At 50.2% G+C, this 15,798-nt stretch overlaps 1 protein-coding gene across 2 annotated transcripts in view; it reads left to right on the top strand.

The window, feature by feature from the left end:
• Nucleotides 1-15,798, top strand: part of LOC133349630 (epidermal growth factor receptor-like) — an 89,295-nt gene that overhangs the window by 33,867 nt on the left and 39,630 nt on the right. For both annotated transcript variants that reach the window (XM_061563228.1, XM_061563227.1), the window contains exon 2: nt 13,770-13,921. In XM_061563228.1, the coding sequence (XP_061419212.1) occupies nt 13,770-13,921 (152 nt within the window). The remainder of the gene's footprint in view (nt 1-13,769; nt 13,922-15,798) is intronic.

Consider the following 15,798-nt stretch of genomic DNA (forward strand, 5'->3'; position numbering starts at 1 on the left):
TGCCAGCCTTCTGTAGATGTTAAACATTTAAATTGTGATGAATACTGATGGCAAGGGTAGCGGTGGGATAGCCGGTGACTTTCGTTCCATCCCCGGCCATGAGTACCGCCAGTGGCAAGTGATAAACTAAAACTAAACTTTTTTTTTATTTGCCAAGTAAGGCCCACTGAGCTATATAGCTCTTCTTCAGAAGCGACCTGACCACAAATGGTGGCTCAACAAGTGGCTTATCGTGTGGAAATGTAATGTGTGGATGTAAAAACCGGAGGACCCAGAGAAACATCCACGCGACCACAGGGAGAGACACGCAAACTCCAAATATACAGCAGGTGTCAGGGTCGGGATCGAACCAACGACCTCCTGTGTACCAGGCGAGATAGTTAATATCTCCTAGCCATCCAGAGCACCTGGTGGCATCTCAACCGGTGCCCAGACAGAACCCCTTTCACCAACCATTGTGGTGAAGTACGGCCATACAGTAGCCTCGTAGTAGATCGATATAGGCCTGTAGATTACTTATGTTGTATTTATTTACTTACTGCCGCAATTATTCTTGTATGTGTCCCATTCATTATTTATGATAAGCAATGTTGATTCTCATGAAGAAAAAAAACTCATGAGATGAATTCATAATAGCACCAACTCCCATTACATTTATAATAGAGGTTTTTGGGTTAGATCGCGTAAATACATAAATGTGTCGTTAAAATCTACCACCATCCGACAGAGCCAACTAGTAAGGGTTGTCACGTAAACAGAACGTGCCAATTCGTCACTAGTACAGCACTAACCGGTGTGTTGGAGAGCCAAGCCACAACATTTACAATCTGAGTACGACGTTTTGCCAGTAATTACAACCAGCTTCATCAGGCGACAGCCAGATTTACTAGTTGGCTGTGTCGGGTGGTGGCGGGTTTTAACGACACATTTATATATTTATGCGATCTAACCTCAAAAACCTCTTATGGATGATATTGGTCGCGAAAGCCTACGTGTTAAACTTTCATTACATTGTTGGAGTTAAAGTAGCAAGTTGATTGGTGCTGCTGCGTTGGTAGTGGTGCACAAGCACAAATAACAACAACGACAACAAAAACTCAACACACTCGTCAACAGCACTGTGGCATTAAAAGAAGACGAAAAGAAGAGAGGGTGCCGGTGTTTTAAACCTCAACCACAGCGTGTAGGTGGTGCAAACACACACGTGATGAAGCTGTCCTTTACAAAGTCTTTTGTAGGAGTAATTCAAATTTATTGTCAACGAGATAATGCGAAGGGGGTAAAGGGTCGATGTGTAATCTCTGTGAAGTTTGGACACCGCTACAGTGGGTGCAAAACTATACGCTCAACGTCCACTATTATGCTGCGTGTGTTTGCGTGCGTGTGTGCCTGTTTTTTTTGCCCAGTGTAGTTCGTACAGTTTCTGATTTCCAAAAGGCACGTACGTCAAATTCACGCGACCTCTCCGTGTGGTTTTTGAGCCCAAGAATAAAGCCACAGAAACAAATGGCACACGAGCAGAAACGTAAATAAAGCGCACCAAAACCCTCACCCATACAGATGGACAAGCTGCACCTTTTAATGAAGAGGAATTGACAGATGACCGGTTATGTACCAAGAGCAAAAAGTAGCTTTTGGTACTGATGCTTTTATTGTAACGAAAACAATACCCTAAACAGTACCCTTGTAAGTCAGCGATACGTTCCACTCTTTACTCTCGCGAGCCAACCGGCCTGTGTGTGTACACCAAATGTTTTTATTATTAATATTTGTATTTTTACAAAATATGTCCTCGGTCCTGAAAAGTCGGTCTCTTAGTGACTACTTCAGGTAAAGAGAGGGGACAGCGTGGCTCTGCTGCTGCTGCTTCTGTGGCCAGTGTCTGCTTCGTGTCTCCGTGTCAACTCAATTGGATTCACATCTGTTTTTGCCAAAACATGTCAATCTTCCCTGCTCTTCTCATTTTTGCCTTATCTCTCAGTGGATTGCCAGATTCTTGTTTGTGTGTCTTCACGTTTTGTTGTTACGAATGAAAAAGAAAATAACCTGCGTCGTCCCGAATTTCACATCTTTTGAGAAAATTCGTGACCCCCCCCCTGTCATCGGAGATGAAGGCACAACGTGCCAGTGTGTGTGGGATGAGCATACACAAGCGTCCCATAAACAATTCACATCAAATCAAAGCGAATGCAACTGTTAATATTTTATAGTGCATCGATAAAAAAGAACAGGCAACGATGATAAAACAATGAGCGATATCGTGGGTACACTTTTAAGTATAAAGTTTTTTGCCAAAACATGTCAGTTGTATGTTTGCAATGTTTGATGTCTACAAAGAATGGAAATTAAGACCTGTTTTGATTCAATAATTAACAGGATAATAAATCATAACAAGGAAACTTTTTCCCAAATAAGTCTATTTGGCCAAAATGTTCTGTGCTGAAAAGCCACTGGAGGGTTCAGCTTCCTACCGATCGAGTTTTGAGGTCACATACCTCATTAGTCTGTGAGTATTGTTTAAATATTGTGTTGGCCATAGAGAAAGTAGCTATACTTTATAGGCTGTTCATCAAGTGGCTTAGAAAACAATGTGTATTAGGGGTGGACACATTCACCCAACTGGTGAATATATTTTTCGCCGATTTAATTCAGGGATCGATCGACTCCTTTTTCAGATTGCAGTGACTGGTAGCGCCTGTAGTCGCTGCAGGGGAAACTTGAACCTATTACATCCAACATATACTTGTTTATAAACAGCAGTTCACAACTCCCACACTCCTATGCGTGCATCGTGAGCTCCATAATAGTTTTGTTGAGTATATAATGAAAATAAATACGAATATATTTTTCCGCACAATCGGGTGTCGTTCACTCTTCCCGGTGTCGCTCAGACGCCCGCTCCAGCGACGTGAGTCATTCAACAGCTTCAGACGTGACACACACTGTGACACACACACACACACGTGTTGGACACGTCCCCACGACTCTAATGTTCCGCAGTCGCCACACACGCGCCGTCGGCGATTGTAAACATCTCGGGCTCGTCAACATGTCGGGCTCGTCAACATCTCGGACTCGTCATAATCTCTGTAAATGAGAAACAAACGCGGAGCGCGGCCAAAGCGCGAGGACTCTGGGGCGGTCCCCCGGCACACACAAACTCCGGGCTGAGCCACTCTCAGTTTGTGTGCCCCCCCCCCCCCGTTTTGTATGCCCCCCCCCGTTTTGTTTCCTCCCACCGTTTTGTTTCCCCCCCCCCCCCCGTTTTGTTTGCCCCCACCCTAGTTTTGTGTGCCCCCCCCCGTGTTTCTTTCCTCCCCCACCCGCTCCCCCCCCGCCGTCAGTGGCCGCGCTGGGCGAGAGCGGCGCGTGTCCTCAGCCAGGCGCTGGGGCCGAGCGGGCCGCAGGCGCTGGGGCCGAGTGGTCGCAGGCGCTGGGGCCGAGCGAGTCGCAGGTGCTGGGGCCGAGTGGTCGCAGGCGCTGGGGCCGAGTGGTCGCAGGCGCTGGGGCCGAGCGAGTCGCAGGCGCTGGGGCCGAGCGGGCCGCAGGCGCTGGGGCCGAGCGAGTCGCAGGCGCTGGGGCCGAGTGGTCGCAGGCGTGGTCGCAGGCGCTGGGGCCGAGCGGGTCGCAGGCGCTGGGGCCGAGTGGTCACAGGCGCTGGGGCCGAGTGGTCGCAGGCGCTGGGGCCGAGTGGTCGCAGGCGCTGGGGCCGAGTGGTCGCAGGCGCTGGGGCCGAGTGGTCGCAGGCGCTGGAGCCGAGTGGTCACAGGCGCTGGGGCCGAGTGGTCGCAGGCGCTGGGGCCGAGTGGTCGCAGGCGCTGGGGCCGAGTGGTCGCAGGCGCTGGGGCCGAGTGGTCGCAGGCGCTGGGGCCGAGTGGTCACAGGCGCTGGGGCCGAGTGGTCGCAGGCGCTGGGGCCGAGTGGTCGCAGGCGCTGGGGCCGAGCGGGTCGCAGGCGCTGGGGCCGAGTGGGTCACAGGCGCTGGGGCCGAGTGGTCGCAGGCGCTGGGGCCGAGCGGGTCGCAGGCGCTGGGGCCGAGCGGGTCGCAGGCGCTGGGGCCGAGCGGTCGCAGGCGCTGGGGCCGAGCGGGTCACAGGCGCTGGGGCCGAGTGGTCGCAGGCGCTGGGGCCGAGCGGGTCGCAGGCGCTGGGGCCGAGCGGGTCACAGGCGCTGGGGCCGAGCGGGTCACAGGCGCTGGGGCCGAGCGGGTCGCAGGCGCTGGGGCCGAGTGGTCGCAGGCGCTGGGGCCGAGTGGTCGCAGGCGCGCGCTGTTTGTCGCCGGCCAGGGGAGAGCAGCGCCAATCAAAGTTGTTGTTAGAGACACGCCCGGCTTAGCCCGGTCCTCACGCTCCAGACATGAACTGTATATATCATCATCATCAAGAAGAAGAAGGTGCATTCTAACTTGGCCTCGCGTGTGCCCGTGGCAAGGGGGGACACTTTGCGCACAATGGTCAACTCGCGACGATGCTCGCCTCGTTGTCGTCGTGTTTGCCGTGAGGGTTTGGGTACAAGTTTGACGCGGGTGTTGGGAGGAAAAGAAAACGTGAATTCTTTAGAGGTGCCAAGAATACAGTGTTACATTATAAGGGAAACAGTCATTCGATCATAATAACATCCTTACCATGAATTTCTCTCAAATTTCAATCCAAGTCGAAGGGATTTCCTGCTGCTCACATGAGCATTGAAGCAGTGCTCATCTCCTGTTTACAGCCCTGAGTCAGTCGTGGCAATTTCTCATTCTTATAACAGGGGGGATACTCTCCCCATAGGACAACCACTTTTGAAATCCACGCTGCCCACATATCGGCTTCTAGAACGCCACTAACTGGCGATTCAATACGAAATAATTCTGAACTCTTAATTGCAGCCATTTTTAGTGTTCGCTGGACCTAAAACACGTTTTACATGCATGACCTTTGATCAACTGTCCCAGACATTTGATGAGTTACTCATTGCCAGCGAGTGTTTATGAAGCCATCAGAGATAACAACAACAACCTTGCTGCTATAAGTGAAGGGTATTGTGCTGTCTTTAAGTAGACATTAAATCAATTACAGAGTGCCCGCTAATGCATTAAAAGCAAAGTTGGGTACAATCACAGCAGGCACACACATACACACGCAACAAACTCATTGGGTTTGGCAAACACGCTGCTGACCTTGCTGGTGCAGGGCTAGCCCAGAATTGCCGCCTACTGTTTAAACTTCTTGTTTCGAAGAGCTTGGCGCTAGTGATCAGGAACAATACATAACTGTACCTTGTTGTTTTGCTAAAGGGCACAAAGGTTGCTCATTAACTCTTAAACGGGCCTGCTTTGCACTTAGATTAAGACATACAGATCACGCCATGTACTTTATTCTTGTTGTTGTGCTTGTTTACTCAGGAAGAGCCTCATTCTAAGTCTCAAGACTCCTTTTCAGAAGGTTCCTGACGAGTTTTCATAGATGGTGCTGCTGCTGCTGTGTGACCACAGTTGAGTAATTTTTAGGTAACTTTTCAACAGTGGGATATTTGGCCAACAAGCTACGTTAGTTTAACACGTGGGCTTTTGCGACCAATAATATCTATAATAACGTTTTTTTTGGGTTAGATTGCATAAATATAAATGTGTCGTTAAACCCGCCACCGCCCGACACACAGCCGATTATTAAGGTTTGTCACGAAAACAAATGTCCCAATGAGTGACTACTTCAGCACGCCGGTGTGTTGGAGAGTAAACCCCCAACATTTACAATTCGAGTGCGACGCTGGTGATTACAACCAGCTTCATCAGGCGATTAGTCAGAATTGTGTCATGTGGTAGCGGGTTTGACAACACATTTATATTAACGCAATCTAACCCAAAAAACCCTTGTTATGGACCAGCTTCGTTGTATACGTTTGTCTTTTTTGTGGAATGGTAATAGGTTTGTCTGAGTGAGATGCACTGTCCTGTGTAACAGCATGTGATTTTGTTCATCATGTGAAGTGAAATTCCCCGTATGTAGGCCAGTGTGTAAATGAGATATAAAGTCCACCACACGTTTAGAGTAACCAGATACGATTTTAGGGGCTGCGAATTGCCCTCGGTGCGCAGACTTTGAACAATTTGTCTGGGTTAGGCTCACTTTCACCGTTGAAATTAACTCGAGTTTGGTGTGTAACGTGCACAGTTTGCGTAGATTCAGAGGCATGGCGAAACCACAGAGAAGCGGGCAGGCAGCCAGAGCCACCGCTCACGACAAACGCCCAAGCGCTGTGGCCCTCGATTGGGATGTTTGACCAACTCTATTAACGTGGTGGAAGAGAGCTCGCACGTACAAGGGGTCAACGCGCGATATCTCGTGCAGATGGAACAGATGTAGCAGTCCACATTTGTTGCACCACCTTGCCCTGATAAGCCAAGGTATGGCACCTTGATGCCCACACAAAGAGGCTTTTTCAACCATTGTGTTATCCACCAACCCTTGCCTCCACAGTGCTGGGATGACAGCCGTGCATAGCCACCACTGCCCAGCTAAATTTGTTGGGAGATTATCCCTGGCCACGAATGAGGACTTGGAGGCATGGAGCAGCAACACCGTGGTTCGCATGCTGCGCTCTGGACCTGGAGACCTGGGTTTGCTTCCTGGCCATGGCTGACTCCCATGGTGAATGATATCTGAACCGGTCCTGACCCCCTTCAAAAACTCGACGTTTTGGGCAATGGGCCTTCAGCAGTTGAGTTTTGTTATTTTTGTTAGTGCACTACTGCCAATGCAGTATCGCTAAACAATTTACTTGGAGAAAGTGCAGGTAATGCTCGCAGAAACTGTACGAGGGCTCCGTACAAACAAAGCCCTGTTGCTTTAATGATTTAATGGACATCCTTTGTGCCGTTGTAATTACGATCATTCTGCGATCATGATGCGATGTCGTGGCGGCGTCACGCGCTGTTTTGTTACCTGGCAGCGCCGGACGCTCACGTGGTCCCCGCTGTTTATGGCTTAAGTCGTGGATGGGGGAGTTCTCGATCTCACAATGGATAGTGCTGCTTTCCCACCGGTCGGCTCTCGCTACCTAAACCGGTGATTTCTTCCCCCAACGCCACCCCAACTCCTCATTGTGGCGGCTGACGTAATCGCGTAATCCGGGCGTAAAATGAAATCGCGGGGCCTGAGAGCTGGGCTGGTAATGGCACGGTGCTCTCACGACAAAGGAATGCTGTTGATCTGTTCCTTCTACCCAGTTTTTTTTGTTCAACTTGGAAAGTGTTCTGCCATGCGCGAGTGTGGAGCACAAGTGGCTTGGCCAGAGGTACCGCTGTACAAGCTGTGCTTTGACCCAGCTGAATAATTTATCAACTTCTGTTTTTTTTACTTTCATGTTACCAAGACGTAGTAAAAAACCTAATCTTGGTTAAACGTGGGTTTGATTTGTGTGACGATGTTACCACATACTGCGTGGATGCTAAGAGATAGCAGGACACTAATGAATTCCTGAATCTATCTGTGCAGAGCTGTTAGTATTCCACAGGTAGAATGCTTTTTGCCCGACACGAAGCTGAACATTCATTATCGTGGAGTTGGCCAAACACCCCAATGCAGGACCCTCCTGAAGTCGGGCCTAGAGACTCAGTGAGGCTTTCGTGGGTGAATAACCCACCTTGAATGAGTGCTGTTCGTCTGTGTGTGAGGACACTTGAAGACGCGGAGTCGTTGCTTCAGCAGTGTCATGGGTAAATCTCTTATCACCTAAAGTCTGACGGCGAAATTGCGTGCTCGCCATGATAGAGCTCAGCTTGGCTCAGATCCCACAACAGAATCACATTTTTGTGTTGTATTTTACAGCCGTTCGCTGTGCTCGGCTCCACTCGTCATTTGGACAATCCAGAAGTCAGCTCCTTTGACCGTCACCTTCAAGTTGAATCGACTCCATCTTGTTCACATTTACCCATTTCTTGAATATTAATACTCTAAAACAGTTCAGCTGATATATCACATCTTAATGTAAGAGCTGACTCGTGGTATTTCAGCTTGTTGTGTTTTTTGTTACTGTTTTGCTGTACAAGTAGCTGCACCTACATCTGTTTACTTGTGTAACCAAGGCCTACCTTGAAGAAGAGACTTGTGGCCTCAATGGGCTGCTGACGCGTTACATTGGACTCGGGTTGCGCCCAGGTTTATTCCATCTTGGAAGCTAAGCAGGCTGGAGCCTGGATGGTGCTGGGATAATTGACTTCGTGGTGGGCAGCAGCCGGCAGTGCAGCACAACGCGTGGTTGTACTCCACCGATATGTTAACACTTCTGCGCGGTCCACCTTCACCGAGCGACACTGACCAGCGTGACGAGGTCCGGTCACGTACCATTTGTGACCTCGACCACGTGGGGAGGCGCTCATCCAGCAGTGGATTGATAGACGGGCTGTACACGAACAGTTTCTGTACGTCTAAGTAAGACCGACCGAGCAACTGGAAGGATGAAGACCGTACACGTGCGCACACTGCACACCGTACACGTGCACGTATTTGACTCATTCGATGTCGGTTGCGACGACCGTCGATCGGGCAGCTATCGTCGGCATTTGCATTCGCCCGAAGTGGAACGTGGAGCATCAAAAAATACAAAGAGATCAAAACAAACTTGACAGGCTACATGTGGATAAAGTCGACGGTGTGTTTTTTCGGCGCTTGCCAATCACGCGCCGCTGCTGGCACATTCTGTCGCCCTCTTCGTTTTGCCTCCAGCAAATTACTCGCACCCCACTTTTCAGGATCGAGGACATTTTAGCGTAATCTTTTCTTCAAAAACATTTTACATTTCAATGAAACTGGTTCGTTCGCTTCCTAGCTCGGCACCTGTTTTATTAGCTCGTTAAAAAAAAAAACACCACGTACACAGTACTGTTTAATTTTCCATTCTGTTCCACCAAATGTAAACGTTTGTAAATTTGTGGAACCTAAAAAGGGAGGGGGGGGGGGGACCCGATAACAAGTTTGTATGGGCGAGAGCGCAGCGAACTGAACAGCGGCGTGAATAATCCCATGCTTTATTCGTCTTGTTATTCTGCGCCAGAAGGGAGAGCGGACTGGCCTGCCAGTTTCTCCCTCGCCCTGCGCCCGGCTCACATTTGGTTGCTGGCGTCTTTTGTTTACGGACACATCCCTCGATATGTATGTGCACGGCACGGACACACGTTCAAGGAACATTGTCGGCAAAGCGAAATTCCGTCCGTCGAACCCCTATTTTCCCTCGATATACGGGAACTGATAGTTCATGAAAAAGTTATCCGTAAAGCAAAACGACAGCGTGTATGGAGTTGCCGTACAAGTGGGGATGGTCGCATCACCAGATGGAAAGCCCTTTACATAGCCGTCAGCCCCTTATCAGTGCCCTACCTTATTACAGACTAACTCAGACCTTATTGGTCACCCCGTGCCCTTATAAATATCAACGTTCATCCTACAAAGTCCCATCACAAGGGAGAAACACAAACAAATAGATAAAAAAAATTTGACCGTATTGAAACGGCTGTCAGTCGTATGGAGGTGAACTCAATTTCCCTGTACAAGAATACGGGGTAAATCGTATGGGTTGACAGCTGTGCCTTTGAGACCAAACATGGCTTTGTCAAGGGGGACGACTCGTACCAGAAAAGTTCACCGCTTTTCATTCCTTACCCATAGTTGCATCTCCTCTGAACAGACGGCGAGTCAAACGAGATGTTATTTCGTGCACTCGGTAGTGTTTCTGCTTTTGTTAAATGAGACAGAAGTAAAGTATTTCGTGTTTGGTCGTTTCCGGTGATCTCTTTACGCCCGCCGCGGCGCGTGTCTTCATATTGCTGCGATTTTCCACGAAGTCGCTTGTAACCTGCTTCGTCCTGGAAAGTTCAAGTAAACCGAGCGTGTAAACGCCGCTCAGCTTACTGGGATATCCACCACTCGACCCCGTCGTTGTTTGCTTGGCCACGTTCATGGCGATGCGTAACACGGCCCAAGCACTTGAAAAACAAGCTGTCGACGCCGCCTCCCAGTCCTCCTCGGGGTGTCGTGTCGTCGCCAAAAGCTGACAACAGTTTTTTTGTTGTTGTTTCATTTCTGGGAAAGAGAGAAAAAGAGTCGATGCTATTTAAATTAAACTTCTTTCTTTCTCACAGCTCAGCAAATACCACGCCCGCTGCTTTTAAATAAACACGGACGATGCCGTTGACTGCTCGATACTTTCGGGTTTGATAGCTGCCCCGACTGGAGCTCCACGCTCGGTTGGCCACGTTTAACTGGTTTTGTAAGAACGTATCTGACGTGTTTTTTTTACCCCAATGCGGCACCCTGCGATGTACCTGGCGTTTGCATCGAGTGACAGGCCTGGCGGCAAGAGTGGTCACTGGGGCGTGTCGCACGTTCAGCATACGAAGCGTCAACATCGTCTTCGTGAAAAAAGAAAAACCCACAGTGTGTAAAGATTCGAATAAATAAAACCAGCTGGGTTCCAATCGCTATGCTGACCATCAATCTGAGGTTGAGTTGATTTTGGTCATTGGACAATAGGGATGTAACGATGCATTGATTCATGCATGCAAATACACCCTGACTTTAGCTGTAACCCATCGAATCGTGCACATAATTATCGATTCGTCTCGATCCTAATGCGGTGTAAGTGTGGGTTCAGGTGAAGCTCGCTGTCATTACAGACTGCTTCATTCGCTACCTTTAAAAAAACAATAGATTCATGAATCGAATAATGACCCTGAACCATCGATTCATGGGGGAGCGTGTAACGTACGTGTGCATTGTACGCAATTGAAAAATAATTATTGCGTTTACAAATCTCCTAATATCTACGTGCGTCTATGCTTGCGTGCATGGGAAAGCGTGCGCGTGGGCGCGTGTATTTCTGTAAGTATGCGAGCGCTTCGATACTCGTGAAAGTCGATAGGTCTGAGTTACACTCTCACACGCACGGTCGCTCGGTCGCTCACTCGCTCGCACACCCGTGCACGCTCGCTGTGTTCCACGCGCGCTCACACGCACACGCGTGTGTGTGTGTGAGCGCGCTGCTCACACGCGCGTGTGTGAGCACGCTGCTCACACACGCGTGTGTGTGTGTGTGAGCGCGCTGCTCACACGCGCGTGTGAGCACGCTGCTCACACACGCGTGTGTGTGTGTGTGAGCGCGCTGCTCACACGCGCGTGTGTGTGTGTGAGCAGCGTGCTCACACACGCGTGTGTGTGTGTGTGAGCAGCGTGCTCACACGCGCGTGTGTGTGTGTGTGAGCAGCGTGCTCACACGCACACGCGCGTGTGTGTGTGTGTGAGCAGCGTGCTCACACGCGCGTGTGTGTGTGTGTGAGTAGCGTGCTCACACGCACACGCGCGTGTGTGTGTGTGTGAGCAGCGTGCTCACACGCACACGCGCGTGTGTGTGTGTGTGAGCAGCGTGCTCACACACGCGTGTGTGTGTGTGCGCGCTGCTCAGCCACTGCGGCGACTCGTCACCCGCGCGCGAGCAGCTGCCGAGCTCCTAATAAGTGCCGACGTCCCCTGCCCAGACTTGGGTTTCCACGTTCTGCTGGAGAATCCGACCGTTTGTGGGCACTCGTGGTGCTCGGAGGCTCGCTCTGCGGAATCGCGGAGGCTCGGTTATCAGTCCCCCCCCCTACTTCCCACGATTCAATCGGTTGTCACGACTCGCGGGCCTGGAGGGAGGACGTGTGCCCATTACATACACCATCTCATCGTCAGCCGTGATCTAGCCAACTGCTGAAAGAAGTCTTCCCCAAGCCAGCAAACATTTATACAAATTGACAAACATCAAATCTTTTGGATTGTGATTTTAAGAGTTCTTCTTCAATCGTGTTACCTCTACTACTGTACTGTGAAAGCCCTTCTAGCCATTGGGTTCGAGGTTAAAGCCATTCAGTACGTGGTCATGCCGGCGGTGTTGTTGTGTGTTGGTTGCGTTGACGTGGAATGTGTCGTCAGCCACTGAAAGGGACATTATTCCAGTCGCTCTGTCCAGCCAGGAATGTTAATGTGTCTGTGGAGGACAGTAAAACTATCTCTGCACTGGTGGTTCTGTTGAACTCTTTACAGCTCATTAGCTTGAAGACCCCGCTCTCTATTTTTTAAGCGAGCAACTCCACGAAGTGGGGCACATCTCAATTGGCAGGAGGCCTGGCTGTTTGTTTTTCACGAATTATGGTGCTTTATGGCAGGTGGCTAATTTGGTTAATGATACGGACTGGCTGTGGCCTTCACTGGGGGGGGGGGACAAATGCCCTGGGCTGTTTCACCAGACGGGGGTAAACAGGCGAAACGCCACCCTCTTAAAAACACACCAAGCCAACCACACTTCCGTGCCGTGGAACTGCCCCCCCCCCAGCCGCCCCCCTCCCCAGCACGGGACCGGGATTGAGTTACGCTCACATTTATAATTGAATCACTTTATCGTCGTCGTGAGTTATTATTATTATTATGAGCTCGAGGTCAACGTGTAACTTGAACATGCCTTGCGCTCGACTCTCTGCGTACGGCGTTGGGGGGGGGGGGGAATTTGAAGTCTGAAAATCGGGGAAAAGTCGCCGCTCGTGACGGGGCGGCGCACTGCCCGCTGTGCCGCCGAGCACTCTTCAGATTGTGAAACCGTAAATCGGTGACGGGGGAGCGGACAACCGGATTCCCATTGCAAAACGGAGGGCTGCGGTGAGCAGACCGCCAGCGTCACCGCATTGGGGGAGGCAGCGGACTGGACGCACGCCGCGTCCACAATGACAGGTTTTACCGAGCAAGTGAAACCGAAGAGGTGTGCGCAGCACGGAGACGGATGGCGTTGCGTTACAAATATTCCGTAGAGGTATGTTTCGAGGCGTCTTTAGGAGATGCCACTTCACAGCGCACGGCTGGGTGCGCTGTCGCCGTGAAGTGGGGTGTGCGGCTTTTCCCCACGCACACTTTTTATTGTAAAGAATCGGACGAAATCGATTCGGCAGTGAACACAGAACGTGCAGGAGCTGTACTCCCATTGACCAAGTGCCGTTGCAAGGCATTGCGGTTGCTTTAGTCGAGCACAATGAGTTCAGTGGGTTTGTTTTTTCTCGATCATATCAGCAACAGCGTGATGTTCATTTCCGTCGATGAGCCTAAGCCACTGAAGGAAATTCCACATTCCCATGGTAGGAACCGGTCTTTTCGGTAGAGAAGGAATTGCTGACTTCACACACAATTGCGTACACGTTTTATTGACTCCAAAGGGAAGATGGATTGAGCATGTGACCAAAGCTACTTGGCTAAACACTTGCTATAAAAAAAGGTCAACATGACCTGTAGTATAATAATTTATTTGATAGCCATTGGCATGAACGATGTATTGATCCGTGCTCATGAAACCTGCATAGAATCATATGTCTGATGATTGTTTCTTTACGATTTGCACAAATTGTATACAAAAGGTATGCTGGTGTTAGGTTTAGGCTAAGGAAGTGAGCAAAACCATACAAATGAGACAGCAGAACATTATAAACAAGTGATAATGAAAACAATAATCCACTGTTCAATCAAATCGTGTTCAAGATTCATGACAATTGAATCATTTTTTGCGAGGCGAACCGCTGACTGGCCCTTCCGACATATTTTTTATTTTGATCATCGCACGTGGCACCTGCTGCAGTGTTATTTATTGATGTCTCCAGCTCGGAGCGCGAGAGGTGGCGCAGGGACGACTGTGCGTGTCCGCGACCCCCTCAGGTGGGGCCCCTCTCCGGCTGGCCGGTCTGACACTCCGTGCCGTTGCTTCTGCTCTCCCCGCAGTGTGCGTGGGCACGGAGCATCGCCTGGAGCTGCTCGTCAGCAAGACGCAGCATTATGAGTCGCTCAAGATCCTCTACCAGGGCTGCGAGGTGGTGCTGGGCAACTTGGAGATCACACATCTCTCCAGGGGAGACGACCTCTCCTTCCTCAAGGTGAGGCTTGGCGTACACTAAACGGACACGCCGGACCATTTTAAGATTGCGCTCAACGTCTTCAAGATCCTCCACGGATCCTCCCCTGCCTAAGGCTCTCCTCTCACCTTGCTCTGCTCCCCTCCATGAACTCTACTACATCTCCCCTCTCATCTCATTCTGCTCCCCTCCACTCACTCTGCACTCTAGCAACCAAGACTCTCCTTCGAAGCCTCCAGTTAACCTTCGGTCAGTAGAATGTCGCTCATTGGCCTCTGCTGCCGCCCCGTCGTGTGCATCTCCCTTCCGCCGAGTTTGAGGCTCAAGACCCACCTTCGCCCCCCCTCTGCCTGTGACTTTTTTTGACGCCTTTTACTCTCGACGGCGGAGGGGACGAGCTAACCGGCTTCGCTTTGTACCTCGCAAGCCTCCGGTGGCGGCCGAGAGCAGCACCCAGTCAAGTTTACTCTGCGCGTTGACAACGCTCACTATGGGCTCCATCCAAACAATGCCACTGCAGTGCTTTGATGTGATACGGCTGCTTGAGTGTGCGTGTGTGTGGTAGTGTCTGTTTGTGTCTATTTTTGTCACGTGCATTTATGCGCAGGGTGGAGGGGGGGGCGTTTGTACGGGTCACCGTCGTCGTGGTTGCGCGGCCTTGACACAGTTGCCGCACTTAATCTTCTTGCGCGTGAATTCTCCATCCTCTCCACTCTAGCTCACTCGTGCTTTTTTTTTCTTATGGAGTTCGAGCACGCGCCTGTGTACGTATGAATAGTTCAACATTGCACAGTGGAATGTGCCACCGTTACGCATGTGCTTGAGCAAGTGAAGTTAGTGCATTTGAGCCTTGGATAGTTTAATAGCTCCATTTTATGATTAACTTACTGCCTTTAGTAATTTAGAATATATATAATAAAAGAGTCGTCCAGGTGGCTTAGTGCAAGAGTGGGTGGAGTTCAAATCCTAGTTGGGGGTTGACACGACCCATCATCCCTCTAGGGTGGATAAATTGAGCATAACTTTGAGGGGGAAGTCAACAAGTGGTTGTCCTCTGCGTGGTAACATAAAAACGAAAATAAACTCAGAGTTATTGAATTTCTATCTATTTAAAAATACCATTCAGGTCGTTGAATATTTTTTATGTAAGCAACTTCTCTTCAGTGTCGTTTTTATATGCAATCTGTTTACATCGGTCATCACTGCTTCATGTGGTCTTGTTCGTCTGAACACAGCAGGATATTGTTACACATTTTTGCAATCTTCTGCTGCTGATGCTACTGATCGGTGTTGCTACTGCTGATGATGTTGATGTCAGATGGGGTAGGGGGTGCTTTGGCCCCGGGTCTTTGGACTAGGGGTACAATGTTGACCCTAACGATGGCAGGGGCATCTGTGGTTCACTCTGCGGCTCTCTTCCAACTCCCCTCCAGCTGTTCGGCTGTGGAATTCAACAAATGTCCGGCAAAAAAAAAACCCTTTGCTCCCGGGAATGGCTGCCCGCAAAAATCGGCACTTCCGTCCACCCCCCATTGATCAGCCCTTTCGGTGTAACCGACGGCTCGGTCACAGCCCTCGAAAGCCCCTGGCGCGTTCGCGCCGTGCGTAGCCTTCGTGATTGTGACCTCGCTCGAGTGATTCACCAGCCACGACCGCGCGCGATCTGCACGACCGTGGCTTTAGATACGAGCGTTCGTGTTACCCGCGTTTCTTCTCTGATACAGTATTCCCTCGTTGTACGTATGTATTAACTTCTTTCACACCATACGTAGCCAACCGTGGTAATCGGAGGTGTGGGGAAAGGACACTAAAAATGATTCGCGAAGGATATGTTCCAGAGATTCTCATGAATAGCAAATTTCGCAGATAGTATTGGCCGACAAAAAAAACAATTACCT

Source organism: Lethenteron reissneri, chromosome 31 (genome assembly GCF_015708825.2).
Source record: "Lethenteron reissneri isolate LAM-NWPU_2019-01 chromosome 31, ASM1570882v1, whole genome shotgun sequence".
Classification (NCBI taxonomy): Eukaryota; Metazoa; Chordata; class Hyperoartia; order Petromyzontiformes; family Petromyzontidae; genus Lethenteron; species Lethenteron reissneri.